The 22,415-nt window shown below is 41.4% G+C and overlaps 1 protein-coding gene across 3 annotated transcripts in view; it reads right to left on the reverse strand.

Annotated features, from left to right (window-relative positions):
- Positions 1 to 884: 884 nt before the first annotated feature.
- The window catches only part of LOC135204745 (zinc finger protein 300-like), a 362,981-nt gene continuing 341,450 nt past the window's right edge, over positions 885 to 22,415 (reverse strand). For 2 of the 3 annotated variants that reach the window (XM_064234909.1, XM_064234911.1), the window contains one exon: positions 885 to 3,199. In XM_064234909.1, coding sequence (XP_064090979.1) covers positions 1,531 to 2,466 — 936 coding nt within the window. In that variant the 5' untranslated portion in view covers positions 2,467 to 3,199 and the 3' untranslated portion in view covers positions 885 to 1,530. Of the gene's footprint in view, positions 3,200 to 7,844; positions 7,981 to 22,415 lie in introns of all 3 variants that reach the window. The other variant, XM_064234912.1, reaches the window with a different exon arrangement.

The following is a 22,415-nucleotide window of genomic DNA, read 5'->3' on the forward strand; positions in this document are numbered from 1 at the left end:
ACCTTCTCTGTGAGGGAGGTATATTATGTCCATACACTGGTGTCTGTATGTGACTTCATGTAGGGTGAGAATCTTTTAATATCCATCCTGTCTAACTCACCTTGTGGCCAGTCTATAATGCCAAAACTGCATGTCACCAATGGTATTGCAGCTGGTTTATGACAGTGATCTTGTTCTCTGGTGTTAATTCTTTAAGTGGCTGATGTATTCTTTCTTTATCTTTTCTCTCACTTTCTTGTGTTCTATACCAGTGTTTTCTTCTATTCCCAAGTACTCCTCTGCCTGGTCTTCAACAGATATGCCTTCCATCTACCTTTATACCTTCTGATGTTCTCTCTTCCCTCTCTTTATTGTACTCGTGGCACTCTAGTCTAACCCAAATTCCATGCAGGTGTCATTTGAAAATTGGTGGACTGTCCTAACTTGTTCTTCCAATTTTTCTTCTGAATCTGCATACAACTTCAGGTCATCCATGAAGAGCAGGTGGGTGATTCACTCTTTTATTCTCTTCTCTGCTTCTGCTTTTACTTAGGTCATAGAAAGTGTTAATGTTGTTCAAGATTTTACTAAGCAGATCTATGGTCAAGCAGAATAGAAGTCGTGAAAGGATGTCACCCTGGAATATTCCTCTTTGGATCTTTATGTCTGGAATTACTATCTGGCCCTCAGAGTGTTTTAGACAGAGAGTGGTCTTCCACTTACTCATCTGTGCTGCCAAGAAAGATCTTATTTCCTCATTGATGTTGTCTAATTCCATACATTTAAATATCCAGGTGCAGCACGGTGTCAAATGCCCTTCTTTGTAATCTATCCAAGCAATATATTAAGATTCCTTTGTCTTTTCTTACAATCTTCTAATATTATTTTGTTATTAGCTGCTATGACTCCTGTGAGCCATTTGTAGGGTGTTGGTAGGCAGCAGATGGGCCTATATTTGTTTGGGAGCTCAGTCTCTGAGCTTTTAAGGAGAAGGTTGGTATTTCTTGCTTGAGCCACTCTTGAAAAGGCTTGTGCATAAGTGTGAGGTAGTGCTGTGATCTTTTTAGCCAGAAATTGGGGTCTTGCTATTACTGTTATCTTGAAATTATTATATTCTTTTATTTTCTTTGTTTACCTTTTTCGATGGTGAACCTTACTGGTGGCATTTGCTGTTTCCGGCTGTTCTTGTGCCTAATGGTGTCAATCCATGAATTCTCTTGGTGTTGTCTAGGGTCTTCAAACAGTGGCTTCCAAAATCTCTCTAGGTCTTCCTTGCTCGGTGGTGTTCATACCTCCACTGTTTCTTTCGTCATTTTCACCAAACTGCCTATTTATCTGTTTTACTTTTATCTTCTGTTGTTTGTTTCCTATTTGTGAAGCTAGGGCCTTTATGTTGGCTTGGTGTTCTGCCAGTTTTCCACTCACTTGTTCATCCCTTATTCTGTATTTTTTCGTTATTTACCTTATTTTCTTGAGCAGATTTTGTGAGTGATTTTGATCTCTCATATAGTTGGTCATTTGAGAGATCTCTGTTTTAACTGGTTTATTTTATCATGTTGTTTCTTTTTCCTCTCCAGTATGCAACCTCATATGATGTGTAAGTCTCCATTTGTGGGAAAATGCTTTCCCACACTCGTTGCATATAAATGGATTCTCTCCAGTGTGGATTCTCATATGACTTGTAAGATTTGATTTCTTGGAAAATGCTTTCCCACATTCCTTGCATATGAATGGTTTCTCTCCAGTGTGGATTCTCATATGAACTGTAATACCTGATTTCCGTGAAAATAATTTCCCACATTCCTTGCATATGAATGGTTTCTCTCCCGTATGGATTCTCATATGTCTTGTAAGATTTGATTTCTGGGGAAATGACTTCCCACATTCGTTGCACATATATGGCTTTTCTCCAGTATGAATCTCATATTGATGTGTAAGATTTGATTTCTGGGAAAATGATTTCTCACATTCTTTGGCCAACATAAATGGTTTCTCTCCAGCATGCAATCTCAAATGAAGTGTAAGATTTGATTTCTGGGGAAATGCTTTCCCACATTTGTTGCACATATGTGGCTTCTCTCCAGTATGAAATCTCATATGATGTATAAGACTTGATTTCTGGGAAAATGATTTCCCACATTCTTTGCACATAAATGTTTTCTCTCCAGTATGCAATCTCATATGACTTGTAAGATTTGATATCTGGGAAAATGCTTTCCCACATTCATTGCACATGAATGGCTTCTCTCCAGTATGCAATCTCATATGAACTATAAGATTTATTTTCTGGGAAAATGCTTTCCCACATTCTTTGCACATGAATGGCTTCTCTCCAGTATGGCTTCTCATATGAAGTTGAAGATGTTGTTTGTGGGCAAATCCTTTCCCACATTCCTTGCACTTGAATGGCTTCTCTCCTGTATGGATTCTCATATGAACTATAAGATCATGTTTCAAGGAAAATGCTTTCCCACAGTCATTGCACATGAATTTCTCTCTGGTAGGATTTGTAATATCATTTGTAAGATTAATTTTCTTATAAAATGCTTTCCCACAGTCAATTGATCTGAAAGGCTTCTCTCCATTATGACTATTTCTTCTTTCTTGTTTTACTTCCTTTTTGCAAGTTTGTGGATGTTTTTCACTCACTGTTGAATTAATTTCATATGAATATTTATCATCTTCATTAGACTCACAGATTCCTCTGGTTCTATTTTGATGTCCATCAATGGATCCAGAGACAAAAAGTCTTCATCACTGGTTCCACTAAAGGCAGCCAAGTTGCTGTTTTCTTGATTTATGGAAGGTAGTGATAATGCACCTTCAGTTTCACTTTTCAAAGGAAATTCTAAAGAATGTCCTGGATTCATTTTAGCCTTTTTTCCTGTCCTGTTCTGTAATGACAATGTGTTCAATTCACAACTCTTAGCACACAATTGTTTACAAATAATTACCGAATAAATCTGTTAAAAATTAAGTACAAAATCTTGAAGGACTACAACCCGATGTCACTGCTGATGTATGAATCTAATATTCAAAACAAATTTTACTTGTTGTTTAAATTTGTTAAATACACGTACAATAATTCACTGTTGTCTCAAACACTTTAAGAGTTGCTATTGGTAATGTTCCATGTAGTACCATTAAACAACATGCATTTCCCAAAATCCTGATGCTAATCAAAACTGTCGAAGGAAGGAAGGTTCTTCTGAGGGAGAATCTGAAATCAAACAATGCAACACAGAGTTAGGAAACATAATGCCAGAACTGAAGCAGCAAAATAATAAATCAAATTCAATTCAGGTTCCCATAAAGGTCTCAGGCCGATTAACAAAGCATGCATTTGATAGTTCTATCCAAACATGAATACAATCCTACCAAACGTTGTCCAGACACAGCATCAAAACATTCCTGAGGCAACAATGCAACAACAGATTAACAGTTAATATTGACGCCCACCACCTCACATCTGTAAACCTTCTTAGCTTGACATTACAATACAAATTACTTATGAACATATCTTATTAACAAATCAAAAGCCAAGAGAAAATGAAAGAGACCAACATAACAGTTTTGTGGGGTAACAGCGGGAAGGGTACAGTACACAGCAAATGCTTAATTATATGTGATCCAGCTATACATAACACCATATTATCCACAGATGCAGCAGATAATAATAATAAAAAAAATAGTAAGGGTCAATTGAGTAGTAATTTGAAGAGATGAAAGTTTTCAAATTAGTTCCACTGATTGTTATTGTGGATACAATACAAGAGTAGCAATTATGACCAGCAACACTGATGACAGTCTTGGAAGGTATGTGCTGCTACATTTCTTCAAATATGACATTGTTTTCAGAACTAAACGAACCAGAGCTTTTTATGAAGGAGTATCTTTCAGTGCTGTTGGAAAGGAAATGGGTTAACTGGTGGTTAAGAAGTGAGGCAAGGGAATTCCCCTCACTCATATGCCATCACCGAACACTTCGTTGTTTTTTTGGCTGATGAACAAAGAGGGTAGGCTGTGATGGTAGATGATATAAGGTTTTGGTTTGCATACCTATGAAAATTTCATATTACAGCATTTCCTCGATTAGTGTATCTGCATATGCATGGCTTGCGACTTGGCAATATATTCACATTTAACTCCAGCCCTACCAAAATCTACATGAATGTATACATACATAAATAAAATGAATTCATTAAAAAGCTTTTTTGGTTTTCAATGCTGCAAAAGTGGAATGATTACAATTTTTTAAAGTACTTTGTATTTTTCCTAATATACAAACCTGAAGGTCTTTACATATGGCTATAATTGCAGTGCAAGCTGGGAAAACAGCTTTTTAACTTTAAATAAAGTGGTAAACTATCAACGGTAGGGTGGGAGTCCCGCCCACTCCTTTCCTTATGCTTCACTTTAACCTTTTGGCTCAGGTAGTAGAATGAGGGGTGGCTCGAGGTGGGCAATGTTTATAGATTGTTCTTAACAAATAGAATCCTATGGTCTTTACATATGGAGAATTACTTGTTGGTGGAAGGATTCTGAGTAAATCTCTGAAGAGACTGGTACCTCAATTCACCTGGGCCTCCTTCCTGGTCATGTAGAGCACAGAAGGAGTCCCGTGCATCTGACATGTTGAACTTATCTGATGTTCAGCTGTCAGACTTCTGGGCCTTTCGAATTAATGGGCATGTAATGTATAGATAGCTTCATTGATTCAAAAAGGTTTTGGAGGAACCTATAGTGTTTTGTTTTATTGTCAGTCCCTCTCTCCCTTTGCTAGAGAGATGGACATTCATCTATTAATCTACAGACTTCTAGAGTATAGACAGGGCACAGAACTTAGTTATGTAGCTCACCTGCATCACACACCCATTTAGCATGTAACGGTTTGCCAACCTTCCCTATGCCTTACAGGTGAGGAAGGTAAAAAAAGAGAAAGATAGGAGGAGGTCAGTCACTCACTCACACTCTCTCTTTGTAACTCAGAACACCTTAGGCGAGATGCTACCTGTCCCTCTAGGGGAGCTGGGTGAGCTACACAATTTTTTAAGCAGCCACCACAGGAAGGAAAAGGTGTCCATGGACCCATGGGCAACATCCCGAAGGTAGAAGGATGTGAATGTGGTCTTTCATGAACACACTCCCACCCTTAGCATTATTAGAACTGACAGGTTTCTTCCAGAATGCGAGGGACAGACCATGCCCCCAACCCTCTAAGCTCTTACTCAGAAAGTACTCTTATCTACCTTGTCAGAAGTAGAGTATGCTTCCTTGATTTTCTCACGACTCTAGAAAGAAACCATTTTCTTGGACACTTCTTCCTTGGTTGAGCCAGTACTAACAAAACATCGTCAACATTGAGGACGGAGATGTCAAAACCTCTTTAGATAGCACCACAACACTCGAACTGGACACAGTAGCATATTGTCTTGATCACTACTGGCAAAGTCCTCTAGGAAGGAGATCGAAAAGAACTTGAATCTGGTGTCAGGGACCTTAGGATTCTGAGTCTTTGCTACGAATTCTGGGACAAACTAGAGCAGGGGTTCTCAAAGTGGTCGATATTGACCCCCAAGGGTCAATAGGACCGGGTCGATGAATAGTCAGGGGTCAAAAGGGGTCGACGAATAACTAATGGGTCAGCGAATTTAAATTACATATACTCATATATCTAAAGTTCTAAACATATTTTCTTACTTAAGCAAGGGGCACAGGGGCAGAGGGGGATGGGTCAACACTAGGGGGTGGCACTGGGAGAAGGAAACGACAGTTTTGCCACCAGACACAACCAATACCTTGACCCGCTGAAACTCATGTTGGGTCTTGGATCTGTACATGCTATCCAATAGTCAACCTGGGTAGGGAGCGGGCACGCTGATCACACTGTGTCTTAACCTCCTCAGCACGGGCAGCAGCACGGCGGTCAAAGTCCTCGTTCTTGACTGCCACTCCTCTGAAAAGGACTCTGGGTGTACAATGATTTTCTCGGTTCTGGAATTGGCAACTTCATTTACTCTATGAATACCAAAACTATCAAACTTAGGTACTAAATAATAATTGCAAAAATTGGATAGGGTTATAAAATAGACACTTGCCACCTTCCACCTTTATCCAATGCTTTGATAAAAAGTTATTGCCGAAAAACAGCCTTCCATCGGCTCTGAATCCCTTAGTAAATGTTGGAGACAATAAAAGGCTAATACAACTTCCAGGTTTGTTTTATTGTCAGCCCCTCTCTCCCCTTGCTAGAGAGAGGGGGAGGACTAGCATCTAATAATCTACTCTAGATTATGGAAAGGGCAAGTGACTTCCAGGGGCCAGTACTGGTGCCATCAGGATCCCTGTAACCCCATGCAGTGGTAAAAGGAACCGGTACTGGTGTCATGGGGGTCTATGGAATCCAGTGAAGCCTTAGAAGGAACTTTTCCGGCCAGGGGAGGTGACTTCCAGGGACCAGTACCAGTGACACAGGGGCCTGTGAATCTGCGTGCAATGCTTCCCATTCCTGTAGAAACATCAGAGAGCAAACGAGAGATCCCTTAACCTTTTCCATGGAGGACAGATGACCATTACAAGACCTATGGGCATTCATACAGCTGGGAAAAACAGCTTCTTCCTCCCCTTGATTACACTGAAAGAAGGGGAGGAGGTGTAGGCGCATGAAGATGAAGTCACTCTGCGACTTTTTTCTCTTTTTTCAAAGGGAGTGGAGAAGGACATTCCCCAAGGGAAGAAATCAGAGGCACACTACAGATGGCAGGATCATAAGAACCAATGCTGTGTGAGAGATCAAGCCCTCCAAGGAAGGTTCCCACAGGGGGCCTAGGGAGAGACACAACACCCCAACCTCCTTAGGCTCAATTCCCCAAGCTCCTCAGGCTCCACCACACCTGCAAGACAAGTCGGTTAAGAGGAGCACTCCCTCTTCACCCTGAGGGGGGTTTTCCCCCTCAAAGTTGTACTGGGTCATAGACCACCATGCCAGCTCTCTACCAACAAGGAATAGGAGACGGTGAAGGTAAGACAGCTCCCTTAGGAGTGGCAAAAACAGGATACCGTTTGGCTGAGGGCAGGAAGGAATCAGAGAGAAAACTTGGCATCACTGGAGGTGTGTTGCAATTTGAAGATGCCAGAGAAACCCTCTTCTCTCTCTCTCTCTTCCTTTCCCAAGCAAACTGGACCCTTTGTTCTGATGGCCAAACACAACACTTGGAACAAGGGCTAGATTCACTACACACATTTTCTGTACTCTGAAGATCTATCTCAAGGAAGGAGAGGAAGCGATGCAAGGTCTGTCGTTGCCAAGGCAACACCTCATGTCACAAGCTTTCCCTCCCTTGGCTCAGATAAGTCATGGTTTGCATTATATCAGTACTATATGCAAAACAGCAACTACGCTCATATATCACAAAATATTCACAAACAAAAACAGAAAATATGGTAAGTCAAATGGCCATTCAGGCAGAGGAGACGTTTACACCCGACGACAGCTGAAAGTGAAGTGAGTTTGTACCGACAGGTGGCCAGGGTTCCCATCCCTACCGTTAGTAGCTAACTACAGTGTCTTGTTTATGTTAGAAAGCCATTACCAGCTCACACTGTAAGTAATATCCTAATGCAAAGACCAACAACAAACATTAGGAACGGATCTCTGTCATAAGTTGGGGACTGCCTGTCCTCTCATATAACAGACGAAGGTTCATACCCTCGTAGGAACAAATGATTTTGTTTTTTCAATTCTGATGCCAAGAGAGCTAAGCCTAAACAGCTGGAAAACATTCTTAACCTCACGAGTTAAACTTGAAAACATAAATGAATAAGACATTACTCATAAATGTACAAATAATCTTCTAAATACTTACAGAAAAATAAAATGCACAACAGTCTTAACAAGTTTCCAACAAGATGAAAAAACAGTTCCTTTTCGACAATTATGGACTGTAACTTTAATTTCCAAGGTCCTCTCACCAAGTCTGCATTTGGTGCTTCACAAATTATCTGCAAGATAAAGAAACTGATCATTATAAATACATAGGAAGTGCACTGGGGTTACATTGGTACACAGGTATATTAATGTTTTCCTCAGTAACAAACAATATACAATGTCATGGAGGCTAAAGCAAGCAGCATACAGCCTTTTTTCCATCAGAAATCATAATTTCAGCCCATACCCCTTGTCATGTTCGAGTCTTGATTCTGGCAAATATTATCTAATGTCTAAGATAGACCAAGTTCATGTCTGCCTAGGCTAATTTTGGAATCAAAACACTAATATTGGTTAAGTTAGCCTATGATTCTCTAATTTTAAGGTCAATTTGGCATCAAATGATATTTTTGTAAGTCTATAAAATGCATAAAATATTGACACAGTATATACTAACCTTCAAATCATCAATTTATTCCAATAAATCAAGTAAAGAAAAGAGACTATTTAGTATGATTCATGTAAATTTCTTTATGGGGTTCCCTATGTTACTCTGATATTCTAATTATTGTACATTCTTCATGTTATATTAAAGGTTTGTATAATAATATAATAGGGTTTCATAAACCATTTTCACAAACCTCACAATCCTCGCTATGTATAATAATGGGTGCTGCTGAAAATGAAGATAGGTAATGTGTTACTTTCAGGCAAATTCTATGACTGAAATTCAGAGTTAAAGAATTACCAAAACAAAATATGGTAATAATAATAATAATAATAATATAATAATATAATAATAATCTAATAACTAATAATAATATAATAATAATAATTAAATAATAATAATAATAATAGAAAAATAAGGAAAAATGTGCCTTAGTCAACATACAAAAGGGCAAAGTAACAAGGACTGAAGGGATAAAGCTACCAGATGGGAACAACATCAAACACAGATGAGACGGGATACAAATACCTGGGAATAATGGAAGGAGGGGATATAAAACACCAAGAGATGAGGACATGATCAGAAAGAATATATGCAGAGACTCAAGGCGATACTCAAGTTAAAACTCAACACCAGAAATATGATAAAAGCCATAAACACATGGGTAGTGCCAGTAATCAGATACAGCGCAGGATAATGGAGTGGACATAGGCTGAACTCTGGGGCCCAGACCAGAAAACCCCCAATTTTTTTTAAGTACATTGTATTTTTCCTAACTATACAAACCTGAGATCCAATACATAAGGAATTAACTTTCAGTGTAGGCTGGAAATCAGCTGTAGAAGAATATGGTAGTTAGGCAGTAACTGCTTGTCTGATAGCCAGGAGTCCCACCCAACTGGTCGTAAACATTCCACTTTGCTTTAGGCCAGGAACAGATTTAGGGGTGACATGAGGTGGGTATAAATATAAAGGACCTCAGGTTTGTATAGTTAGGAAAAATACAATTTACTTCAAAAAACTGTGATTTGTTCCTACATGTTATACAAACCCTCAGACCTTTACATAAGGAAGACTCAATGATTGGAGGGAGAATGTGATAGTCATGTGAACAGACTGGTGTTCGCCCAACCAAGGTTCCCATCCTGGTTGTAAGAGTGAGGGGGGGAGGGAACCTGGCCTCTGTCCAATTGATCAGAGAATGGGAACTGCGTGACCAATGGCTAGACCTCTGGACCAATTCATAAGAGGGAGACAAGTGTAGCCTCTTATGAAATGCAAACAAGAATCTTATAGTCAGAAGCAAAAAGACAAATATACAAATTTGGGTTTGTCTACTGCCAAGGTCCTCTTCCCCACTTGTTAGGGAAGGAACAGATAAAAGCTTCTATATCCTAATGAAAGGGTATAGAATGGAGCTCTATAATATAGCTTACCTGCATCAGCCACCCAATCCAGCGTGCTCTTTCCTGATCACCTCATGAAGCCAAAAAGAAATAGTGTTCTTGGACACTTCTTTCTTGGTCTTCCCAGTGCTAACAAAGAGGTTTCGACACTTAGGCCAGATATGCCGAGTTCTCTTCAGATAGCGCTGTAACACTGTAACATTAACGGGACAAAGTAACATCTCGTCTGGATCATTACCACAGAAGTTCTCTAGGGAGGCGATCATAAAGGGACAGATGGATTCTGAGTCTTCGCTACAAAATCTGAGACGAAATTGAGCATAACAGATCTCCATCCCCTCGAGTGTTTAACATCATAAGAGAGACCATGAAGCTCACCTAGTCTCTTTGCAGTTGCCAGGGCCAGCAAAAAGATGGTCTTGAGGATCAGATGCCTGTCTGACCACTCTCGTAGAGGCTCATAAGTTTCACAGGTCAGACTCCTTAAGAATAGAGTCACATCCCACTCAGGGGGTCTGAGTTCCCTGGGTGGCCAAGACCTCTCGAAGCTCCTCATATGGAAAGAGATCTCCATGGAAGTAGAAATATCTACTCCTCACAGTTTCAGGACTAGGGCCAAGGCAGAACTATAGCTTTTAACTGAAGACAGAGAGGAGCTTCTCTTGGCAAAGAAAGACAGACTAGGAAATCCGCAATCTGTTGAAGAGTGGCTCTGAGTTGAGAGAGACCCCGTCTACGACACCAACCACAGAAGATGGCCCGCTTTCCCTGGTACACTGCTGCAGAGGACTGTCTGAGGTATCCTGCCATCTCTCTTGATGCTTGGCAAGAAAAGCCTCTTGCTCGCAAGAGGTAGTGGATAACCGTTAGCTGTGAAGTCACACTCTATGTGCGGCTGACATAGAAGGTTGTGCCATGGGGAAATCTCTCATGGAGGCTCAGAGAGAAAACGCCAACAGATCAGGACAATTTGAGATCCACCAGAATCATCTAAAGATTCTTAGAGCTGATCACCTTCAAATCAGGCAGAATGGGAGAAAGGCATAAGTGTCAAGATTGTCCCACGCATGTTGGAAAGTGTCCTCTATAGTTGCCCATGGGTCCACCACTACGGAGAAGAAACCAGAAGTTTCCTGTTGTGCCAGGTGGTGAATAAGTCTACTATTGGATGCCCCATGGGTTGAACAACCTTTCTGCCAAGTCAGTGTGGAGGGATCATTCTGTCCCTACCACCTGATTCTGGCAGCTGAGCTTGTCTGCCACTACATTCCTCTTGCCTGGAATGTATCTGGCCGACAGCTCTACCGAGTGCGCTGTAGCCAACTCTTGCACCTACACTGTCAACTGATGCAGGGGGAGGGACACTAGGTCCCACTGCTTGTTGACATATGCCACTACAGTGTTGTTGTTGTTCAACACTACAGTGTCCCATCACTCAATCCCGAAATTCTTGGAGGGTTTGAGTTCCAGAATGTTGATTTGAAGGTGCCTGTTGTGTCAATCACACACTACTGCAGTCTGCAACTCCTCCAGGTGTGCGCCCTTACCTTCAATCAATGCATCTGAGAACAGAAGCATGTCTGGAGGGTGAGTGTGCAACTCCGCTCCTATTAAGAAGTTCCTGTCATCTAGCCACCAGGCTAAATCCTTCCTCACCTCCTCTGTTAGAAGAAATATTGAGGATCTCAAGTCTGTGACTAACACTCCTTTAGTCTCCATTGAAGATACCACAGGTGAAGATGCCCGTGAGAGACTAACTTCTCCAGTGATGACAGATGACCAATCACAGCTTGCCGAAGCTGAGCTGGCTGCTCCTACTGGGATAGAAGCCGTTGAGCTGCGTTCCTGACCTTGCTGATCCCAGAGTCAACAGGGAAGACTTGTGCTGCTATTGTATCAATCAGTATGCCCAGATACTTTACCCTCTGCTTGGGAATGAGATCTGACTTCTCAAAATTTATCACGCTCCCAAGATCATGACAAAAGTTGTGGAGACGATCCCTGTCCTGTAGCAACTGCGAGAGCTCGCTCGCCAAGACTAACCAGTCATTGGGATATCTCAACATACGTATCCCAACTGAATGGGTTCAAGCTGATATCAAGGTAAACACTTGTAAACACATGAGGGGTAGTCGAGAGTCCGAAACAAAGTGCCCTGAAATGGAATGCTGTCACCTCGAGGATAAGGTGATGGTACCTGGAAATACGCATCCTTCAGATCCACCAAAAGCTTGAAGTTGTTCTCCATGAAATGGGGTAAGCAGTGAACATGCTGTCTCTCCATCGTGAACTGAGTCTGGCGAACAAATCGGTTCAAAGGAAAGAGATCTATCACTAGTCTCCAGGACCCCGTAGCCTTCTCCACCAGGAAGACTCGGCTGTCGAACCCTAGTGACAGATCTTGTATGACCTCCACAGCTCCCTCACTCGGCATCGATTGCACCTCTTCCTTCAGTGCCAGATCCTTGGCCAAATCAGGGATATAAGTCTGCAGATGGACCGGAGCTTTGGTGAGGGGTGGTTTTGACTCGAAGGTGAAAGAATATCCCTCCCGAAGGACATCTACTACCCAGGTCTAGGGCTCCATAGTGCTGCCGTGTTGCCCAGTGGCTTGCCAGGCACCACCCCACCGGTGGCAGCAGCTGAGGGGAATGCTGTCAATAGTGTTTCCCTCTCTTCTTTCACTTACCTCCCTCCCTGCAAGAGAAAGGAGGCTGAAAGGGGTGTTGTTGGTCCCTTTCAATGAGAAAGAAGAAGGTTGGGTCTTTCCTTGCGCCTCCTTCGAAGGAGTCTCCTTGGAGGTGGAGGAAGACCTAGCTTGGATCGAAGGCCTAGCTGCAGTTACATAAAACGGCCCTGAAGTCTTAGTAACTGCCTGGTGGACAAGTCAATCGTTGTCTTCAGCCCTTCGCTTGTCCACCGCAGCATCCACCATCTCTTTAGGGAATAGGGAGGAGGAAACCAGTAACAGGCCATTCCTCAACGCTAATGCCAACTCCGACCCTTTAGACCTGGCTAGACGATTAAGGACAGCGTCCCTCCTCCTAACCACCAGGTTGGCCCACAGCTTTGCCATCTGGTGGGCCAGGTAGGATATAGCCCTACCTCCAGACTGGCAAAGTCTCCTGAAAGCTGAATCTTCTCCAGGAACTACTGGTCCTGCAGAAGAAGTGACTTTGGATAATATGAGGGACCAAAGATCCAGCCAGAAGATCATCTGGAAAGCTTCCATAACAGTAGCTTCCAAGGCTGCTGCTTCTTGCTGCATGAACCAGAGGTTCTCAGCAACACGGTGCTGCAGCGGCAAGCCAGGAGTCAGACGAACTAGCTCTGGGTCCACCTGTTTAGTCGGAAAAGGGTTTTCCAAGGGTGTATAGAAATGCCTCTGTCGAGGTAAAGCAGGGGGAAGCAGCTTGTCCGATCTGTTGGCCCTGAGTGGATTCTCTTCTTGCCCTGAGTCAAGTTTGTTCACTCGGTCCAAAAAACCTTCAGACAAGGAAAACCACGGTAAGCCTACTGAAGCCCTGGGTTCCTTCTTAGGACTCCAGAATGACTCCAACTGCAAAGGGCAGTCAGAGAAAGCTACTGTGGATCCTTACCTTAGGTCAATGGGCCAATGAATCAGCGCAATGACCTCTCCAAATGTCCTCTAAATCTCAGGAGCATCTGCATCCTGCGGGGAAGGACCATCAAGTCCTTCTGGGATGTGTCCTTCCCACAATCCCCTTCCTTCAGAAGGAAGATACCCATTATGACCTTCCTGAAGCACTTGAGCATATAACCTCTCAAGTCCTGAGACCATGCCGGGAATATAAACTCGTGGCCGAACCCTGGGGAGGAGACTCCCCAGAGTTCCCCCTGGTCACCTCACCCCTCCAGGTGTATCCTGAGGAAGTTGAAGGGACAGGTAAGGAAGATCGGATGCTTCCACTTGCCCTGCTAGCAGAACTAACAGACAGAGCAGGCCAAGATTGATCACCAAACCGGGATGGTGATCGAGTTGCAGGTCTAGAAGAGAGCACTCCCTGTGGAGAAACACTCCCCCGAGGACCAGAACGACACTCGCACAAATCAGGAGAAAAGCCATGCGACACCTGGACTGAGGATTGGGAGAGGAATAGCGTCCACCCATGTGACGAGAGTGAATACCGTCCTCATGACGCGTCCCAGTCCTCGAAGAGGTCAAAATCTCTTGAGAGGACTGAACAGGGGACCTCCTACTAGTTTCACCTCGTGCATAGTTTCGTGAAACCATCATGTATGCCCTGAGATATAAGCAATCACTGCGTGTGCGATCATCAGCAAGGCGTGAGTCGTGATTCACTTCCCTCCACACCATGCCTGACTCGTGACAGCGAGCGGACTCAGTGTTACCGACTCTGGCTGCACGCTCATTGGTAGAGTTGTGTGCACTTGGGGAAACCGGCCAACAAGAACCCGAGATGGTACTAGTCCTAGAGGCAGAACCTCTAAGACTAGAAGTAGAAGTTCGAGCCAAGGTTTGAACTACGGTCCCTGACCTGCGTTCCTCTGGGGGCAATGAGGTGGTTCCCATTCCCGAAGGAACATGAGGACCAGCGGAAGGCCCACCTGTCTTACCAGAATGGCAAGGCAGACCCTTAGAAGTCCCAGATCAAGACTTCTTGGGGGTGAGGGGGGAGAAACAACCTTCTTCCTCAGCAAGTGAGCCTCAGAAGATGAAGTGGAGGGGGCAGCAGACAACAAGGAAGACGACAACACCTTACGCTTCTGCTTGGACTTCTTCATCAGCTTCCTCAGCACAAACAGTCAGATCCCCCATCCAAGGAGCCATTGGCAAGTTGGCTGCTTGTACGGACCAGCAGGCTCCAGGGAGCAGCTGGGACAGAGGATGCCTAAACCACAGCAGCTCTCACATGATTAGGGACTGATAAAGCAGCAAGCACATGCATGGAGACAGGTGGAAGGTCTAGAGGACATGCTCTCTGAGGACGATCATAAGTTGCTGGGGGAAACAGGACCACGTAACCTGGAAGAGGAGGGGGCAGAAAATGGGTCTGCCCTCGAAATATGTGGCACAGATGATACAACCACCGAAGGTGTTACGTTGGTCACATGCTGGGTGTATACCAGATGAGGAGGTGCATGAGTCCCTGGAGAGAAGGGACACCAGGCAACCCCACCTTCAGCCAAGCCTGCTACAAATCCCCAACCGCGGAGGCAGCCCACACCTGCGAGAGCAAAAGTCGAGTTAGTAAGAGGAGGTCCTTCTAGCCCCAAGAAGGAAACATCCATGCCTGAGCGAGCAGAAGCTGCTGAGTGAATTCCAAGTCGGCGTGTCTCCCCCACTCTTCTATGCTTGACGAATCAAATGAAGACGCAGAGGGAGACATTTTCTGCCAAAGGAGAAACAGCAAGACGAGGAAGCGTTACGAGGTGGGAAGAAGAACGGAAGGGAGTTAAGTTACCAACGGTAGTCCATGGGAGGTGTGCAACCCTCTGACAAAGCCTTGGAAGACTTCCCCCGAGATCGTTTCCTCCCCTCATACCTCCCCCCACTGCTCTGCCAACCAAAAGACACAAGTATCACATGGATTATTAGTGAACACTCACACCCTCAGCACTTCACACAAAGGACGTGAAGGTCTAATTCAATTTGGAGCAGAAGCTACTACAATTCCTCCTGCCCCCCCCCCCCCCAAAAAAAAAACAAATACACTGAGAGAATAGGGGGTGATTGAGCTTATGTGACTCCTGGTTTTGCATGTTGCAAAAAGTGAACACAAAACAAAACACACAACCACAAACAAAAGAGAATAAGATAGATCTCACAAAATACCGATAACTTCATATGACAACAATGGGCAGAGAGGAAAAGGGCGTCTGATCACCACGGCAGCCGAAAGCAAAGTGGAATGTTTCCGTCCAAGCAGGCAGGACTCCTGACTATCGGACAAGCAGTTACTGCCTAATTACCTTGTTCTTATTCTCCTAAAGACTGATTTCCAGCCTACTACACTGAAAGTAATTCCTAATGTAAATGACCGAAGGTTAGAATTACGTGGAAGAACAAATAAAGATTCCATCAGGAAAATCATAACTACGGCTAGTCAGCAAGAACTCACAAAACATACATCTTCATCAGAGGACAGCAGGGAGCAAAATGGAGTGTTTACATCAGAGCAGGCGGGTCTACCAGATGATAGTTACTGCCTAATCCCCTTGTTCAAGAATTTAACGGGAAGGGCGTATTCTAGCCTACACTACAAGTAATTCCTTATGATAAAGGACTGAGGTGTTGTATATTGTGTAGGAACAAAAAGTGGGCTTTATATATTGAATTATCAAAGTACAATTAATTAATTTAATTAATATCAAACACAGTATATATATATATAGTATTATCTAATATCTATTAATATTAATATATGTATCATAATCTATATATATATTATATAGTATATATATATAATATCTATATATATATATATATATATATATCCTACATCTATATATATATTATATATATATATATATATATATATATATATATATATATAGCTAGATATATTAATATTATATCTTATATATCTATATATAATTAGTATATATATATAATATATATATATATATATATCTACATCTATATTATATTTATAATATATTATAATATCTATAGTTAGATGTATATATATATATATATATATATATATATATATTATATATATATATATATATATATATATATATATATAATAATGTAGATATATAGATTATTTATATATATATATATATATATATATTAGCTGTAGATAATATATTTATTATAGTATATAGATATCTATATATATTATATTTATTATATATATATATAATTATATATATATCTATTTAGATATTATATTATATCTAGATTATTATTATATATATATATTACTATAATCTCTATATATATTACTACGATGTATAGATATAATATATATATATTATATTATATATATATATATTTATATCTATATATATATACTGTATATACTTATATTATATAGGATATAGATATATCTCTAGATATAGAGTCTAAGACTAATATGTATATCTATATCTCTATACTATTAAAAACTATATATTATATATTATATTATATATAGATAGATATATATCTATATATATCTAGATATATATCTATATATCATATCATATCTCTATCTATTTATATATATATATATATCGCATATATATATATATATTATCTATATATATATATATTATTTATAAATATTAATAATACGTATATATATCTATCTCTATCTATATATCTATACTATATCTATAATCTATATATATCTATAGATATATATATATATATTCTCTTATATATATATATCTTATATATATATCTATATATATTATATATTATATATATGTATATATCTCTTTTTTATAATCTCTATAGTAGATATACTATATATATATAATATATATTTATATATTATCTATATATATATCTATCATCTATATCTATATCTATATATATATATATAGATAACTATATATATATATATCTATATATAATATATATATATATATATATATATATATATATTATATAGTATATATATAATATATATACTACTTATATATATATATATATCTATATATACTATCTACTATATCTATATCTTATATATATCAATATACTATATATCGATATCATATATTTTTTTTTTTTTTATATATATAATATATATATTATATTACTATATATATATATAATTATATATCCTATACATATATATATATATATATATATATATATATATATATATATATATAGACTATAGAATATTATATATATTCCATATATATATAGTATATATATATATATATACTATATTTTATATATATATATATATATATATGTATATATATATAGATATATATATATATATATATTCTATATATAGATATATGACCTATATATATATATTCGATATAGATATAGTATATATATATATATATATATATATATATATATATATATATAGATATACATATATCTATATCTATATAGATATATATATATATATATATATATATATATATATATATATATATATATATATATATATTCATTCAAAAAACAAAAGAAGATCCCAATGGGAAAATTGTGATTAACAGCTAGTCAGCAAGAGCTAACAAAACACGTCTTCGTCGGAAGACGGCCAAAAGCAAAGTTGAGTGTTAACATCCGGTCAGGCGGGCCTATCTGCCTACCAGATGGCAGTTACTGCCAAACCACATTGCTCAAGAATTTGACGGCATATTCCACCCTATGCTGTAAGTCATTCCTAATGTAAAGGACTGAGGGTTTGCATATTGTGTAGGAACAAGAAGTGGGTCTGTATATCATTTATTAAAGTCAATTAATTATTGACATCAAACACAACTATATACTATACATATTCATTCAAAGTAATAAAAAGAGATCCCACCGGGGAAAACTGTGATTACAGCTAGTCATCAAGACCTCACAAACATACGTCTTTATTGGAAGACGGCCAAAAGCTAAGTGGAGTGTTTACATCTGGGCAGGTGGACAGTAGTTACTACCTAACCACCTTGTTCAAGTCGGATTAATACTGATATGACAATAGTATTATGAAAAATATTTCTAAATTCCGCTCGCAGTGGTAGCAGGCAGCAGCATACAATCAGGCAGTGAGAGAGACCAAATTACATTAGCTTGACTTCTTTACCTCCATATCTTTATCCCATCTCTTCCTAGTCAAATAGGTTCAAAAAAGTATAAGAGAATGATAAATGAGTTTTAACATCATACTCGTTGCCTAAATGTGTACAGCCATGAACAACTGCAAGAGAAACTACTTCATTGCTAAGTACAACTGACTCGGATAGCAACATCTGATTTTGCTTGTATTTCAACCCTCATACGATAGCAAACAATCACCATAGTTATGTTATAAATGGACTTTATGTAGAATAGGACTGATATTTCTATGTAATAACTTATTCGCATGGATAAACAATCAGCAAGGGTAATATACTGTTAAATCTAAACTGCCCAGTTGTAGCTGAAGCTGAGAAAAATGTTCAGGCTGCTAATGACTATTATCGTGCATCAGCAACAAGCATAAAACTACCGTAAACTTACTACCTGGCGTGAAAAAAAATTGGGCAATTTGTCAAAAAATTAAAACATTTTTCCTAACTATACAAACCTGAGGTCCTTTACAATAGGAAGGTAACTAGCGGCAGCTGGACTGGTCGTAAGCTTCGAACAAGGAAGTTCGGTGGTTAACTGCCTGTCCGACAGTGCGCGCGCCGCGCGACTGGGAGGTGAAGAATCACTTTTGCTTAGGCCCAGGAAAAACGCAGAGTGAGGGGTGGCATGAGGTGGGACTATGGTGTAAAGGACCCTCAGGTTTGAATAGTTAGGAAAAATGCAAGGTTTCGACAATATTGCCATTTGTTCCAATACGAATACAAACCCTCAGTCCTTTACAATAGGAAGACTCACTTCTTGGTGGAGGAATCTGAGTTCTTAACAGACTGGTGTTCACCCAACTTGGATTCCCTCCCTGTCGTAAGAGCAGAGGGAGGGATCCCTAGCCTCTGCCCAATGATCAGGGTATGTATGGCAGGATCAATGGCCAGACCTCTGGACCCAAGTAATAAGAGGGAGGCAAGCGTAACTCTTAAAACTAGCAAGCAAGACTTGTTCCTATTCAAGAGGCAATATAAAGTCATGGGTTTGTCTCTTGTTGGCTTCCACTTCCCCTCCCTTGTTGGGGGAAGTGGTGGATATCCGCTCCTATCCCTAATGAAAGGGATAGGATGGGGCGGCGGTCGAGTAGCTTACCTGCATCGCCTCCTGTTCCAGCATAGTGTTGACCGCATCCCTCTACCCACAGGTAGAGGGGGAGAAAAAGATGGGGAAGAGAAGCCAGTCACCCTCTCATTCATCATCATCCATTCATGCAGTCACACCAGGATTGGATGCTGTTTCTGTCCGCTTGGGTGCTGAGTAAGCTACACAACGTGTTAAGCAGCCACCACGGGTTGTGGCGGAATCACAAGCTCAAAAAACAAGCTGCAGAATCCCCCCCACATATACCTAATCAGTCCAGCTGCCCAACTCAACCCCAGTTACACTTTGTACTTTACACTTCAGAATACAGCAGGGCAATTGAACTATACCTACACAAAAAAAAAAAAAAAAAAACACAAACACATGTACTTACAACTCCACCAATCCAGATACTCCGGGCTATCCTGTGCTGTCCGCTGGTCGAGTCACAGAGATACCAACCACAACCCACAACCAAAACAACACAACTACAAAAGAGGAACAACAACAAAACTGGAACACACCCAACAACCCAACAACACAACACCCAAAGACCACAACCCCACAACTCAACAACAAACAAGAAACACAACCACAACCTAACAACACAGAAAACAAACCACAAACTTCACACATAACTACAAAAACTCAACAACACAATTCAATTACCAACAACAAAAAAACAAAAAAACACTACACACACCCACTAACACAACAAACAACCCTCACAACCCACATATAATCCAACATCCAAGGAACTCGCATACAACCCAACAAAAACCTCACAGCACAACAACTCCTAATCAACCAATATCAAACTCACAACAAATCATAAAACAAATCAATAACACACAAAAACTCAACTGACCCAATTCCTCCAATAACTGCTGTCAACACTACTGTCACCAGCTCTCACCAAAGACCGACTCAAAAACACTAAAAACACAGAACCTCTAACAATCAACAGCACCAGCAGACAGCCCAGAACCCACCAACAACCAATTCAGTCATTAACTATCCATACAGCAATTATCCCCCCCACCCCCCCCCTCCTCTCTCTCTCTCTCTCTCACACACAGACGTTGTCAAAATGGAACTCCATAACTCCTCCATAGGGTCCCAAGGAAAACGTGTCCAAGGAACGATGGGCAAATATCCCGAAGGTAGAAGGAGGTGAAGGTGGTCTGGTTAGACCAGACCCTGACTTCAGGACCTGCACCCACGGAGAAGTTCTTGCAGAACGTAAGCGGAAGGACCAATACCTCTGACTTCGTGGGCTCTCGGACAAAGGGTACGGATGTCGTCGCTACCATCAGCTTCGTACGCCCTCCTGATCACCTCATGCAGCCAGAAAGAAAGAGTGTTCTTGGATACTTCTTTCTTGGTCACCCCGGTGCTAACGAAGCGGCGTCGACACTCAGGCCTAGGTGCTGAGTTCTCTTCAGATAGTGCCGTAGCACCCTCACAGGACAAAGCAGCATCTCATCTGTATCGTTGTCGGTGAAATCCATTAGGGAGGGGATTGTGAAAGACTCGAACTGATCGTCAGGGACCGACAGATTCTGAGTCTTAGCTACGAATTGTTCGGGATGAAATCAAGCGTCACAGATCCCATCCCCTGGTATGTTTTTACGTCGAAGGAAAGACCATGAGTTCCCCTACTCTCTTCGCCAATGCCAGGGCCAGCAAGAAGAGGGTCTTGAGGGTCAGATCTCTGTCTGACAACTCTCGGAGTGGCTCGAAGGGTCTTCGAGTCAGGCTCCTAAGACGAGTCACATCCCATCCCGGGGCCTGAGTCCCCTGGGTGGGCAGACCTCTCAAAGCTCCTCATAAGCAAGGAGATCTCGAATGAATCCGAGATATCCACTCCCCTCAGTTTCAGGACCTGGGCCAGAGCGGCTCTATATCCTTTGACTGTGGGGATAGAGAGGAGCTTGTCTCGGCGAAGAAAATCGAGAAATCTGCTACCTGCTGAAGAGTGGCTCTGATAGGAGATAGACCCCGTCTACGACACCAACCACAGAAGACGGCCCACTTTCCCTGGTACACAGCTGCAGAGGACTGTCTGACGTGTCTGGCCCATCTCTGCTGCTGCTCTGCGAGAAAAGCCTCTCGCTCACAAGAGATGGTGGATAACAGCCAGCCGTGAAGATGTAGAGACTAGACTGTCCGGTGGTAAACGTTCTAAGTGTGGCTGGACGAGAAGGTTGAGCCAAAATGGGGGAATCTCTCTTGGTGCTTCTGCAAGCAGAGCCAGCAGGTCCGGATACCAAATGGCGAAGAGGTTGTCCCATGGGTGTTGAAGAGCATCCTCTGGCAGCTGCCCATGGGTACCGGCACGGCTGAAAAGAAAACCTGAAGTTTTCCTGTTGTGCCGAGTGGCGAACAGATCCACTACTGGATGCCCCCACAGGTTGAAGAGCCTTTCCGCCATGTCTGAGCATAGGGACCATTCGGTCCTTATCACTGATCCCGATGGCTGCGCTTGTCTGCTACTACATTCCTCTTGCCTGGAATGTAGCGGGCTGACAGATCTACTGAGTGAGCCACGGCCCACTCGTGCACCTGCAGCGTCAACTGGTGCAACGGAGGGACACTAGGCACCCCTATTTGTTGACGTATGCCACTACCATGGTGTTGTCGCACATCAACACCACCAAGTGTCCCATCAAACAGTCCCGGAACTCTTGGAGAGTGAGGAATGCTGCCTTGAGCTCCAGGACATTGATGTGAAGGTGCTTGTCACGATGGTCCCACACTCCTGCAGTCAGCAACTCCTCCAGGTGTGCGCCCCATCCCTCGGTGGAC

This window comes from Macrobrachium nipponense, chromosome 47, assembly GCF_015104395.2.
Source record: "Macrobrachium nipponense isolate FS-2020 chromosome 47, ASM1510439v2, whole genome shotgun sequence".
NCBI lineage: Eukaryota > Metazoa > Arthropoda > Malacostraca > Decapoda > Palaemonidae > Macrobrachium > Macrobrachium nipponense.